General features: G+C 39.8%; 1 protein-coding gene across 1 annotated transcript in view; it reads left to right on the top strand.

Annotated features, from left to right (window-relative positions):
* Positions 1 to 14,004, top strand: part of grin3a (glutamate receptor, ionotropic, N-methyl-D-aspartate 3A) — a 51,316-nt gene that overhangs the window by 14,676 nt on the left and 22,636 nt on the right. The window contains exons 3-5 of the mRNA XM_078271730.1: positions 10,788 to 11,457; positions 12,468 to 12,851; positions 13,386 to 13,531. Coding sequence (XP_078127856.1) covers positions 10,788 to 11,457; positions 12,468 to 12,851; positions 13,386 to 13,531 — 1,200 coding nt within the window. The remainder of the gene's footprint in view (positions 1 to 10,787; positions 11,458 to 12,467; positions 12,852 to 13,385; positions 13,532 to 14,004) is intronic.

The following is a 14,004-nucleotide window of genomic DNA, read 5'->3' as shown; positions in this document are numbered from 1 at the left end:
TGAGTGAGAGGTTTCAAAAATCGTGTGACATGAAAAGATTTTGTGTGTAAGCAGTTGAAAAAAACTGTAAAATCCAGTTTTTCATAAACACAGTGCATTGACATATATACTACTGATGTTAGTTCGCCTGTTTCGATTGTTTTTAAGTTGTATAATGAAGGGGTATTAAAATGCCCTATTTCACCTCTGTATTATAAAAAAGCCCGAAATGGTTCCTTAATGTGGTGTTGTTTTCCTGTGTTACAGCAGATATAGGACACATGTATGTTGTTCCAAAAGTTGTCGTGCACTTTCATGTGTGCAAACCTTTATTCAACCAAGGGATTTTCTTATGTCACCCCCTATTTAATCACTTATCTTAAAAACACTATTTTTTCTAGATTGGTGTCTTTAAAAAGCACTGGCATTACATTTTTTTTTTAAATCAATTTGGATGATCATGATAAACATTTAAACTATTCTGTTAAGAGTTTGCTGGTCCTTTTCGGCATCAGTGGTTCCCAAGGTTTTGGTCTAAAAAAATTAAGCAATGTTTAGTTGTGACCTCTTTTCACAGGATATACAGTATGTGTGTGCAAGTTGTCAACAGCTCGCCAAAGAACAATGTATCCTTAAATTATCCATTTCTTTACAGATAGTTTGTTCTTTCCTACCAAGTTAATCATCTAAGATTTATCTTGAGACTAGTCTATATCTGCGATGTTCCACTTCCTGATGAAATTTCCACCAGATTTCACTCTTTTCACTCATTACCCAACGTTTTCTTTGTGTTGGAATTTTAAACTCCAGTCGATTTATGAGGACTATGTCGGGCTGGGCGATATGGAAAAAAATCACATTTTTGACCAAATACCTCGATATCGATACCGCAACGATATTGTAGTGTTGACTATTGGTGCTTTCACAAAATATTTACACAATGTGATTTTTGATAAATAATCATCAGTAATGTGGATGTAATGACTTAGTGGGTAAAGGCAAGTAATAGAACAGTTACAACAGTCTGGTAAATTCAGAAAATGACATCACTTTACTGTAATGCAGCCTTTAAAACCAGGAAAAGACAACACTTATGCCATATTACGATATCCAAAATCTAAGACGATATCTAGTCTGATATCACGATATCGATATAATATTGATATATTGCCCAGCTCTAGGACTATGGTTAACAGTTCCTCAGATCTCTGCAGGGTAAATCCAGACAGCTAGCTAGACTATCTGTCCAATCTGAGTTTTCTGTTAAACTAAAACAACTTTTGAACGTACACATGTTCCACCAAAACAAGTTCCTTCCCGAGGCTATTTTGCAGAGGCACCATGGCTCTGTCCGGCGCCCAAGACAATTGTGATCGGTTTAAAGAAATGCCAATAAACCACGGCACATTTTTCTCCCATCCCAGAATGCTGTTTGGACTAGCTAGACCCTCCTCCGCAGCGCTGTGGAGGAAGGTCTGGCAAAGTGAGACTATCTTAAGACCAACATGTTACACCCTTGAAAAACCTGCTGTCACTTTCAGTCATTTTAGACATTTCTGTTGCAGTGATGGGACTCCCTTCGGTTCGGTGTTGTGGCTGTGGCACCAGGTGCTTGGTGCATAGGCTGACCTGGAAGGGAAATGTTGTCAATAGTGTTGAAGCCAGAGAGTGTGTGACAGATGAGCAACAGAGAAGCTTTGGCGGTTCTCGAGCTGGACTTTGAAACCCTTCAGGAAATCTATTGCATGATTATTATGGACTTATGGTTGCAGCAGAGTTGCTGGCCACGCAATAAACCATTCACAGGGGGAAATAGCTGATGATGTATAGAGGTGTTTGTCATCAGATAACTGTATGTAGAGGATTAGGGCAGGTGATGCATTGTAGAAACCACCGGCTAGATGCCAAACCATTTCCAGAAAAATCCACACAGTTAACAGCTGCTTGAAAATGTTTAAGTTTTATTTTATTCCATTTGTATGGTGATAAAACACATAAGTAAAACACATTAAGAAAGTAAAATCTTGAATGCCACAAAAGATGCTAAAAGCTAAAAAGATAAGTAGCCACAAAAAAATAATAAAGCAATCAAGATGATGGCCTAATTAATTTGTACAACCTAATCCTCATCCGCACTGCACAAAGATAAATGACAAGTTGAAGAGCAAACACCTGAATAAGATGAACATTTGGCCAGATATTTACCCAGATGTTTTCCTCCAAGCTATGCAATAAAACAGGTGAGCAGGTGTCAGATTAGGGACTTCCGCATGGATGATTAATATGTAATGAATGAGGAGTTAAGTGGGACATTTCATATAGAATCAGATAGTAATTAGAGGTTAAATAATTGTGTGTTCCTCATTCATCAAGATGCACCAGGCCATGTTGTTAACAGCTCCTGGCGTTTCAGACTTAATGAAAAAGATGATACGGAATGTGAACAAGAACCACTGTATGGTGGCAGTAGCTCAGTCCGTAGGGAGTTGGGTTGGGAACCAGAGGGTCGCTGGATCAAGTCCCCGTATGGACCGAAATACGGAGGTGGACTGGTAGCTTGAGAGGTGCCAGTTCACCTCCTTGGCACTGCTAAGGTGCCCCTTGAGCAAGGCACTGAACTGCTTAGTGCATGTAAAAGGACCTGTTTGTGTGCAGTTTATAATAACAACAGAGTGTAAATTGTAATTTCCCCATTGGGAATCTATAAAAAGTATAAATTATTAAGTAGTTAACACAAAGTAGGTGGGCTCTACTTTTTTTTTTTTTTCTCCATAAAGTATGTGGCAAATCCTAATGTAGGAGTAAAACATAAAATGTCCCCTTCAGAGCTCACTGCAGAAGTTGAACTCACCAACATTACATGCTTTTTCTGCCGGTATTAAAATGATTTGGGTGTAGCCTCAATAACATTCAAAATAAGTCTAAATGCATTTTACTTTCAGTGTGATTTTTCTTTAAATATGTAATCATTTAATATTTGAAATGTTTGGGGAAAACAAATGTATGTGTGTATGCAAGAACTCTCAACTGAAATTGCTAATTGCAATTTCCCAATTTCAATTTGCTCAGTTTTAGGGAAATTGCTTCAGGGAAGTGAGAGCTGATCAGCCAGTTGATGTGTCATGTTTGGCTGCTGTGTAAAAGGGGCCTGAGGGGAAGTTTGATTTTTAGAATGGAACGTGTTTTAGAGGAATCCTGCCAATTTTTTACTTCTGACCAAAAATGTAAAATGTCCCGAGATCAATTTTCTTCTGCATGATTAGAATATTCATAGACTAAATATGCTGACATGGTATGAAAAATAAAGCAAAACTAATCTAATAATGTAGAAAGATTAGGATTCCATTAGGAGAAATCAGATGATTAATTCATCTCTATTTATTTTGAGCAGGGTCAATCACTTATTTCTTGCTTTTCTGCTTCGCTAATTCATTAGTTTATTATTACTTTCATTCCTCTCTCCATTTGCTTTCTCAGGCTTCCATCAGGTTGTACCATCCTCATCCTGATGGCCACATTTTATATTTATTTATCATTTGGTTCCATTAAGTGAGCACTCTGAGAGCTGCCCTTTTTTGTCATTCATTCAGTTGGTCCTATGGGGAAAATCATTGTACCATTCTATTCATAAAATAGCCCATAAGGGACACTGGAGTATACGTTTTGTGCTGCACAGCGATGGCACATTTACAGGATCTCTGTGTCCTGTTTAGCAAAGACTCTTTCTAAGACTTTTTTTTTCAGGCAAAAATGTCCTGCCTTTCAAAGTAAATGTCAAAATCACTTTTATGTTAGGAATATAAAAATCTAACAGGGATCTAAATTAGGTTTTTATGCTCCTCAAAGGAGGGTAGACAAAAGAAGACGTCTCATTTATAGTTGAGCTAAGCTAAAGTTAGCATCATGAGTAGGTTGAAAACACTGCCTCTAGGTGACATTTTAATGTGTCCAGCTGTCTTTTTTGAAAACAAGTTAAATATGCACTTCATGGCTATACATATATATATATATATATATATATATAATATATATATATAATATATATATATATATATATATATATATATATAATATATATAATATATATTTATATATTACAAAATTGAGGATAAAGGCCTTTACACACCAGGGTCGGGTTTTTTTTTGTAGTCAAGTAATTTGCACGTCAATATATTTTCTTTTACAGTTGTTTTTGTCATAAGTACTTTCACACAGACTGTGAATATTATGTGATAAAGTGACGTAATCTTTTTAATAAAACAACAACAAAGATTTGGTGTATTCCTAGGCGAGCATTTTGTATGTTTGTGTCGTTTATTTGTAGCTTTATGTTCCAGGGAAAAATGTCTTCATCCTCACTAGTTGATGACGACATCTAGACATGGAAATTAAAAAAAAACATTGCATTGTTCATTTCATTCTAATTAATTCTGTAAGCTGCTTAGATATTTAAGATCATTTTTGATCAAGCAAGACAGAGGTTTAGAGAGAGAGTTTTATTGTACGTATTTTTGAACAGCATGTTTCAATCGAAGACAATGGAGTAGCTGCTGGGTTTCTGTGGTGTTCACATACAGGTGCTCTATGGATACTTCTGGTGTACTGTGCTTATTCCATCTTGTAAAAGGGTTCATTGCATGGGTAGTGGCACACTGTAGTACTGTATGTTTCACTTGTCTTTGGTGAACCTAAAAATATTAAGCCTGATAACGAATGTGGCTGTGATTGCTGGAGTTTAAAGTTATACCATATCCAAAAGAGCCCCGCGGGCCACATCCTAAAGCGTTTAGTCTGGCCCGCATAATAATCATGAATTCAGAAAATGTGAAGTGGAAAAAATGCGTTCTGTTATTTAGCATTTCAAGCATTTACAGCAGGTAACATTACACAAGTGGAGCACAAACCCAGCCCCTGTATTTGCATCTCTATTCACATGCCGGGATTCTGCACAACGATGCCTGCGCTCCACACACACAGCTGAGCCGAGATGTGTGTGCGTTAAAACATACAAAGAGTATTACCAATGGCCGCTGGGGCATATCAACTCACGCTAGTCTCGTTACTGTAAGCAGGCTACAATAAAACCTTTGTGAGTAAAAAGTCAATACTTATCAATGCACTCACCTGTGTAGACCGGCATAAACATGTAGAAAGTGATATTTCAATCTGCTCTGTCTGCTCAGTCCACTCTTGTCCACTGCGCTGTTTTTATGCGAACACAGCTCTACTCTGCAAATAGCGAACTTTTACAAACAAGCTAAAACAAAAGCTGTCTGTCTGTAGTCTAACTGTTTATCGTAGTTTGCTAAGAATCTTGAAATTTGGACAAATTCTTATAAATTTAACTGCTGGCTGAACGAGCCATCCTCTCCGCTGGAGCGGTAAACCTGTGGATGTATTATAAGACCAAAACAGATACATGTGGCTACTTAATATGCACGTGAATGACGCGATCGTTATGTTCGCGTTCTTCATTGTTGATGATGATGCTGGTTGTATTATTTTGCAACGGCATCGTTTCATTGCAAATGGGGCGTACATGACGAATGCATAGCCTGCTTATCTGTCCATTCATCATTCACCATTACCTGACATCAGCCATTTCTTTCTGTAAGCATTTTCCACTACCATGTAGTATGCACGTATTCACAGACTTTAACCATCACTCCTCAGTGAACTGCCTCCTAGTCTGCTTAGAAACATTCTGGCCCTTGGAAAAATGTAGTTGATGACCGCTGCCATAGAGCATAAGCCGCCAACGTTAGCCTACACTCTAAGTGTAGCCTTCAGGACCAGCTTCCATAGTAAAGGAATATGGAGATAGAAATCCAAGCCTTTCAAGTTTCATAGTGGTTAATTGGATTTATTGTGTATTTTTTCGTTCTAATTCTGACATATATACACCTGAAAAAAAATCCCCAAATCATCCTAGATAATGACAAATGTTTAAATTGTGGTAACCATTATGTAATAACATTTTGCCAGATAAATATCAGTGTGCATGGTGGTAGACTTACACCTACAAGTGATGTGTGTATAGTATAGTTATGCTCCTATTGAAAGGGAGAAGAACAACACAGTGCTTTTCCAAAGTATCTGCAGCCTATTTATAGTGTGTATAAGCCTATGAGAGGCACTGATAAGGATTGTCCAACAGACTGAGAAGCTGAGAGAGGAGAATTACTGGGTAGGTGGCAAAAGATATGATAACAAAGCAGGGGAAGAGAAAAAAAGCAGGGTGCAGTAAAAGAAAGAGAGACACAGAGTGGAAAAATAACAAGCAAAATACAATATCATGTAAATACTGTAAATAATCCCTGGAGATGCAGACACAGATAAACTCCAGGGGGCAAAAGTCCTGTATTAACAGATAAGATATAGCCAGAATAAATGTCATAAGCTTCTCTTATTCTTTTTTTTCTCAACAAAGACAATCTTTCGTGATAAAAATCATTTTAAAGTGATGCATGTCCACTAAAGCCAATCCTGATTTGTCTGCCAGCTGAGCTATAAAGATAGAAAAAGCTATATAAGAAATGTTCCCTTTGAGGGTTACATATTCTGAATCAATGTAAGTAATAAGTTTGCTTCAGGAAGAATTGGTTTCGGCGGGATGCCCTTTGGCAGACACTTTTTATGCTGTTAAAAAGGCAGCAGCATTTGCTTATTTCTGTATATTTTTTATATCTTTAATGTTGTTGATTTATATTTTGCAAGCCATATACGATAGGAAAATTTGAGTTTACTTCCATCCATTTTCCTCAGCTTGCTTTTTAGCTCACTCCCCCTTTTACATGTCCAGTGACCTGAACATAAATGCAACTTTTATGGTTATACCCTGCTTTAAGCTCAAAATCTTTTGTTGAATCTTTTGTTGGGTGATTCATGAGAAAAGAACACGAGGCAGACATGACATTGAGTTAGTGTCGCTGTGTAATAGATGTGATTCACTCAGACGTCACTCGCCACCATTTTCTCCATTCATGGGGGAGAAATGAATCATGTCGTCTTGTATAAAAATGTAAAGTGTTGTTTTTATTTAGAGAGTATGAGGTGCTGTAGCAGATGTAGTTACAAGTCAATGTCTTGTTTGACAGTCATCAACCCTGACAAGAAACCCCTGACAATATATCCAACATGCAACCGTCCTTGCATGAGTCATCAGCTTGCTGGACAAAAAGCTTTTTGACTTAAGAACTTGAAGACCATAACCCCGATTCTCCACTGGGCACGTCTGTGCTGCATTCCGGTTTTGTTCCGTCCTCCGCCACGCACCATACCACACCAGGAGCGAAGGAAGTATTCAGATCCTTTACCGAAGTAAAAGCAGCACGACCAGACTGTAAAAATACTCCTGTATGTTGTCCTTTATTAAACATTTGATTTAAGTACAAGCACATAAGTATTAATTAACTTAAAGATCTAATATGTAACTTTTCCACATTCAAATGTCTAAAAACGACTAGACCTATGTTATATATTGTATTGAGTTGTGTACTTACAGTATCCCAAATGTTTCCAACAATGTTAAAACCCAGAGAAGTCTGTCGCCTGTCAATGGTGTCATATCTCCTTTGTGTATGAGTCTGGTTGTCTGCCAGAAGTCATAAATTGACTTTTTATTCAGTTGTCAGCCACTATTTGTACAATAGACTTTATAGATCTTGGTCGGTTTCAACTATATATTTTAACTGGATGAAGGATTTAAGTCATTGACCAGCTGAGCAAAGGTTAGCGGCAGCTTGGCTCCAGATTCTCCCCCGATGTGCCACAAATCAATGGAGAAACACTGATTTTTAACATAAAACTAAGTTTTTTTACCGGTTTATTTCACCCTGTCTGTTTGTTTTGGAGAGGAGGAGACCTCTGCGGATAATTTGGCAGGATGTAAAAACCTCCTGAATGAGGAAAACTGCAGGAATCCTAACTGTAAGAAACTGACTGCAATGATGCCATTGCTCCGTCTTTTGTTGTTGTTTTGATTGAGAGATCCCTAGCAACAAAAAAATGACATATTGCGCATCAAGAGTACATATTGCAGAAAAATGTCGTTTGTGAGTGATTTTACCAACATTTGCATAGTTTCATCTAAAACAATGCATCATATTTAATAAATCTATTGCATTTCTTTAAATCTAAATGTGTTAAGTTATTAGCAACTATAACAAATATCAAAATGATGCAGTTGAGTAAAAAGTAGAGTATTTCCCTATTGTAGCGAAGTAGAAGTATAAAATGGTAATACTCAAGTAAAGTTCAAGCACCTCATTAATGTAAATGTGTAGTTACATTCCACTACTGGAAATGAATACTATAGAACAGGAAATAACTGACTCCAGACTGTGAAGGTAATGCAATGTTCTGGTTTCTAGACCATACCTGACTTCACAAACATTCTACGTCATCACAGGCACAGCAGTCATGTGGGTGTGTCAGTCCGACCACTGCAAACCGGTCTGATTAGAGCAAATCAATAGTTCATCGATGTCTGTGGAGCCAATAAGGATTGAGCCCGGTTGTAATGAGTACCCTGGAGTTCTGATTATGTGAGTGGAGTGGCAGCAATTACTGCTCCACAGTCAGTGTAGTCACTCCACTCTGCAGGGTTTTCTACTCACTGCTCCCTGCCTGCTCCTCATTCATGCATGACAGAAAATGGCCCATCAAATCCCTTAGAAAGAGCTCCATGAGAAAATCCACATGTACACTCACAGCACTTATCTTTTTTTCACTTAACATTTCTATTAGTGTTAGTTGTAGCATGTCATGTTTGTTACACTAGCGGGATAGACCAATGTTGGAGTGACCTTTGAGTGAAAGAGAGCATCTCTGACTTTCTAAGATGCGGCTTTCAGCTGCAGGCAAAATCATGAAACTCAGCTCCCCTTATAAGACTCCACTCTGCCGACATACCCTGCTAGTCTGAAACCGTCTGTCACTTCACATTCCAACAATAATACACACTGAAATCGTATTGATGTCTTGACTAAACACGAAATATTAACTAGTACAATATGTGCCCTTTTAAGTCAGTGTGACATTTTACTTTAAACATGCTACAGACTGTGCACTGTCAGGAATGTGTAGGTGCATGTCACTTCCATTGTGTACGAGATAAAAGACACACTCCCCAAGTAGCTTAACATCTACAAGCCGCGGTGAAGACACTGACCTTCAGACACACTAGTTGAGTTGTCAGGTTGACTTACCACCGGTTAAAGATGTAGGAAAGTAGACAAGGTGGTGGAAAAGGGATTTTTTAAACTGTGAGCAAGGTGACACGAAAGAGACATATCTAAAAGGTCACATCATTTACGTCACTACCTCCTGAAGTCATTTCGAGAGGTGTAAATCTCATTGCACAGGATGGATGCCTGCTTTCTTTCTTTTAGTGTGTGTGTGTGTGTGTGTGTGTGCGTGTGCATGTGCGCGTGCGTGCCTGCTCCAGTATCTGACACTCTCAGACAGCCAGTAGCATGGCTCAGTAAAAGAGATGGCGTAGTCACTGGCCCATGGTCTGTCTTCTTATCCTGTCACACACACACACACACACACACACACACACACACACAAACAAACTCCAGACAGCCACTGAGGACACCTAGATAATACACCTCTACGGTGCTGGTGTTACACCCTTAAATTGGGATTTTTGTATAAACCATCCAAGGGTAAAATATAATCGTACATTTAAGCCTGTAAATCCCAGCTACAGGAATCCTAAAGTTTCTGAAAAGGTGCTTTTCTTATTGGCAATTGTACAAAAAAAAGCAAGCCAGCAGAAAACTTCTTCAGCAGCTGTGCATCTTGCAGTTAACTTGACATGTCTGCCTGCATAAATAAGATATGCTGTATACATCGATACAAGACGAAATAATTTCAATCAAGAAGATCTTCTACTTAAGTACAGTGGGAGGGTCATGAAATTTCAGATTTTGTCAACCATACTCTGAATTTTAAGCAAAACTGCAGCATTGGTCATTTTTTGGTCGTGTTTAAATGCCTGCAAGGACATATTTTTACGTGTTCAAAAGTCCGCAGTAGTGTAGCATGATGTTGTCAGGACATGAAAGTTGTCACAGCACAGCAAAGCCTCTCAGGGAGCGGACTGCGGTAGATCGATGAGTCAACAAAGCATGTGGCTTTGATGAGTGAGACTGCTGTTGGTTTGCCATTTATGTTTTTTCTTTTTAACTCATGACCACAATCTTTCAGTAACTATAGCCAAGTGATTTAATACTTTAAAAAAGTAGTATTTAATTAGTCATTTTAATTCACATCTGGCCTGCCGTTTTGATGGCCTCATCGAGTATCATTCGGCCTAATATAACCCACCTTTGCAGTAGTGATTGCAGCTATCATACTAATTCCACATACATCAAAATGTGTGTTTTGTTGAGAAGCAGTATGCAATTATTTCTGACAATGGTCAAATGCATTTTCTTTCCATAGAGAATAGTGGCAATGCTTTGAATGCTTAAACCCATTTCAGTTTGATGTCCTATAACTTCTTTATAATATAAGCAAGAAAGCAATTTCAAACTTCAAACTACGGTTGTAACCGCACACCACACCTTTTCATACTCCTGACTATTGACTATTTCTTTTAGTTATAGGATACACCTGCAAGGAAGGAAACCCTATACTGATATACTGTGTGTGTAGGTCAACTTAAAGTATGCAAAGACTAAAAATGATCTTTCCTCCTCTAACTCTTCTGCTATCCTGTTTCTTGCTCATCCTCCTTCAACCTCTCCTCCCTTTCCCCCTGTCATTTATTTTTTTCTCTTTCCCTTCATTCCCCTCAGATTTCTATCCAACACATCATTTGAGGGCCAGACCGGTTTTATATCCAGAGACACTCACAGCCAGAATGTCATCTCAGAGGCCCATCACTACATCTGGTCCCTCCAGCTGGACCCCATAGGCCAGCCAACCTGGACCCGCCTGGGACGCTGGCACAGGGGGGACGTTCTGATGGACCAGCGGGCCTGGCCAAGCTATCAGGGACCTGGAGGTGGAGGAGACTGGCGCCGATCCACGCGGCTGCACATGCGGGTGGTGACGCTGGTGGAGCACCCGTTTGTATTCACCCGAGAGGTGGACGGGGATGGGTTGTGTCCCGCGGGCCAGCTGTGCCTCGACCCGCTCACCAATGAATCTTCGGTTTTGAAAGGATTTTTCCAGAACCTTGCGGGACGCAACGATTCTGTTCCCACAGACCTGAAGAAGTGTTGTTATGGTTACTGCATTGACCTGCTGGAGAAGCTGGCAGAGGACATGGGCTTCACTTTCGACCTCTATATTGTAGGCGATGGGAAGTATGGGGGGTTCAAGAATGGTCGCTGGACAGGATTGGTGGGTGATCTGCTCAGTGGCGCTGCCCACCTGGCAGTGACATCTTTTAGCATCAATTCGGCCAGAAGCCAAGTCATTGACTTCACCTCGCCCTTCTTCTCCACCAGCCTGGGAATACTGGTCAGTACTGCTCTCTCGCTCTTCCTCTCCTGCACTTCTTTTTAACTCATTTTATACAGATCTTGTTTAGTTTTTTTCTTTACACTTTTTATATATCTTACTCCTGTTACTCTTTGGCCCCCATGCTTCACAGCTCTGTCAATGACCTCATCTCAACTCTCTCTGCTTGGTATGCTGCTGGTCAGTATCAATATGGCAGTGTTTTATAACTGCAAGCTCTACGTTATTGGATTCTGATGCAATTCCCCATATGGGTCTAGACTGGTGAGCGTACAGCTATGTGGGTGACCCTATTACTACAATTACTGTACCTAGTCTCCCCGGCTGACAGGTAATCACTCTCCCCTCCGTTCCTCTTAACATGCCACTACAGTGGGAGATGTTCTGATTTATTTACAATAGATGTTTCTTGTATATATGTATGTATCTACAGTATATTTGCCCCCTTTATCTGTATCTCTCTCTACCACACCAGCCAACACCAGTGTCTCAAACAGGCCCTTTACCAGTAGATTTCCATTTGAAACCAGTACTCCATTGGATTATGAAAGAAATGTTTGTCTAGTCAATGCCAGGCTTTTGAATTTGTAGCATCCCTGCGTGAACTGTTTTGTGTTTATTCGTATCTAGCCTGCTCCCAATTTGCTACTTCATTATGCTTCCGTGACGTTTCGTGAGACTGTTTCAGTTCCTAGCCCAATTGGTGAAACAAGCCTATGTATAACATTCATCTAATTTACTGAATTTGTTATGAGTAAAAAACCAAACACCTTACGCGACACTGAAACAGCCGTGGCATATACACACGGAGGGTGTATATGCAACAAAAAGGTAATCCTGTATATACGAGACACAAATACTCTCTGGTTTCCAGCCACACCTGTTTTTTGATTGTCCAGGCCTAACCCCACTGAAGCCTGTAAAAAACATCAATATCTTAAAAACACTAATTTCATTTATGAAAGTTTTCCAATCCTGTGTCACCCCCTCCCGTCCCCACCTCTGCCCAGGTTCGTACTCGCGACACAGCTGCACCCATTGGTGCCTTCATGTGGCCTCTCCACTGGTCCATGTGGCTTGGCATCTTTGTCTCTCTCCACGTCACCGCCATCTTCCTCACCCTGTATGAGTGGTTCAGCCCATTTGGTATGACGCCACGTGGACGCAACCGCGACCGGGTGTTCTCCTTCTCCTCAGCTCTAAACGTGTGCTACGCCATTCTCTTCGGGAGAACGGTGGCCATCAAGCCGCCAAAGTGCTGGACAGGCCGCCTGCTGATGAACCTCTGGGCCATCTTCTGTCTGTTCTGTCTGTCCACCTACACTGCTAATCTAGCTGCCGTCATGGTCGGGGAGAAGACCTACGAACAACTGTCAGGGATACATGACCCAAAGGTACAGAAGTCATGAAAGTGCAACACTACAAACAACGGCAGTTTCTAAAGTTGACGTTTGAAGTTTGGTTTTGAAATTGACAAGGTTTCATTTGTATTTCTGTTACACCGTTTTACACCAATTTTTGTCTGTCTTTGCAAAGATGGTTGTTTAGTCTCTCTCAAGTTCAATCTCTATTGTGGAATTATCATTTTTTACATTGATGTACACTTGATATAACCGCAGACTGGAAGATTAGGTATCTTTTCTAAATTTTAGAATTGCCCCTGTGCCCTTGTGAAAGTGCAGTCTTTTAGACTAAATGTAATTATTAAACCACTTTTGTAAGGGCAATTGGCGTAATGTAATTGATACTTTTGCCAACTCACCAACTCTCTGAATCACAAGAGTGCAGGGATATTGAGAGTCAGAAAAGAAAAGAGAAAAAAAATGAAGAAATCAGTATGGCGTTTCACAGGAATCCAATATTAATAAGCAATAATGTTTTTGAAGGCATTCTAATGGTAAGATGACTTTGTTTCTTCTTTTCTGCAGTTGCACCATCCCTCTCAGGGATTCCGATTTGCCACAGTGAGAGAAAGCAGCGCAGAGGACTACCTCAAGAAGAGTTTCCCTGAGATGCACGAGTACATGAGAAGATACAATGTCCCGGCAACACCAGATGGCATACATGAGCTCAAGTGAGACAATCTTATACCGGACACTCCACATACAGTACATCATGCAAACACTGAACATTCGTGGTAGTCGTCGCTGATCCTGGTACACTGTCATATGTCCTCTGATATTCTCTAAACTATCCAACCAGTCATCTCGTCCTTTCATCATTCCCTGAAAATGAACTTTTCACATATGGAAAAAAAGAAGAAGGGAATGTGAGTTGTGTTTCCAAGAAAAATCGGTCATTCTCCATCACAAGCCAGCCTGTTTGCATTCAGATCTCACCCTCCTCCTTACCCTGCCATTGCTGTCATCCTAAGCTGCTTCGATATTCAACTGGCATCCCTGTGGAGCAAAACAGAATACAGTGAGAAAAAGCAGCTGAATGCAAGGCCCAGGCAGAGGACACAATTTTAATGGATGAAACCAGTTTCTTTTTTTTTTACTGAGCTTCTAAAATGCTGATTAGAGGATTCAAGGGAAAATGTAATCT

Source organism: Sander vitreus, chromosome 16 (genome assembly GCF_031162955.1).
Source record: "Sander vitreus isolate 19-12246 chromosome 16, sanVit1, whole genome shotgun sequence".
In the NCBI taxonomy this organism is placed as follows: domain Eukaryota; kingdom Metazoa; phylum Chordata; class Actinopteri; order Perciformes; family Percidae; genus Sander; species Sander vitreus.
The sequence above is the reverse complement of the archived record's forward strand: the minus strand, read 5'-3'. Positions and strand labels throughout refer to the sequence as shown.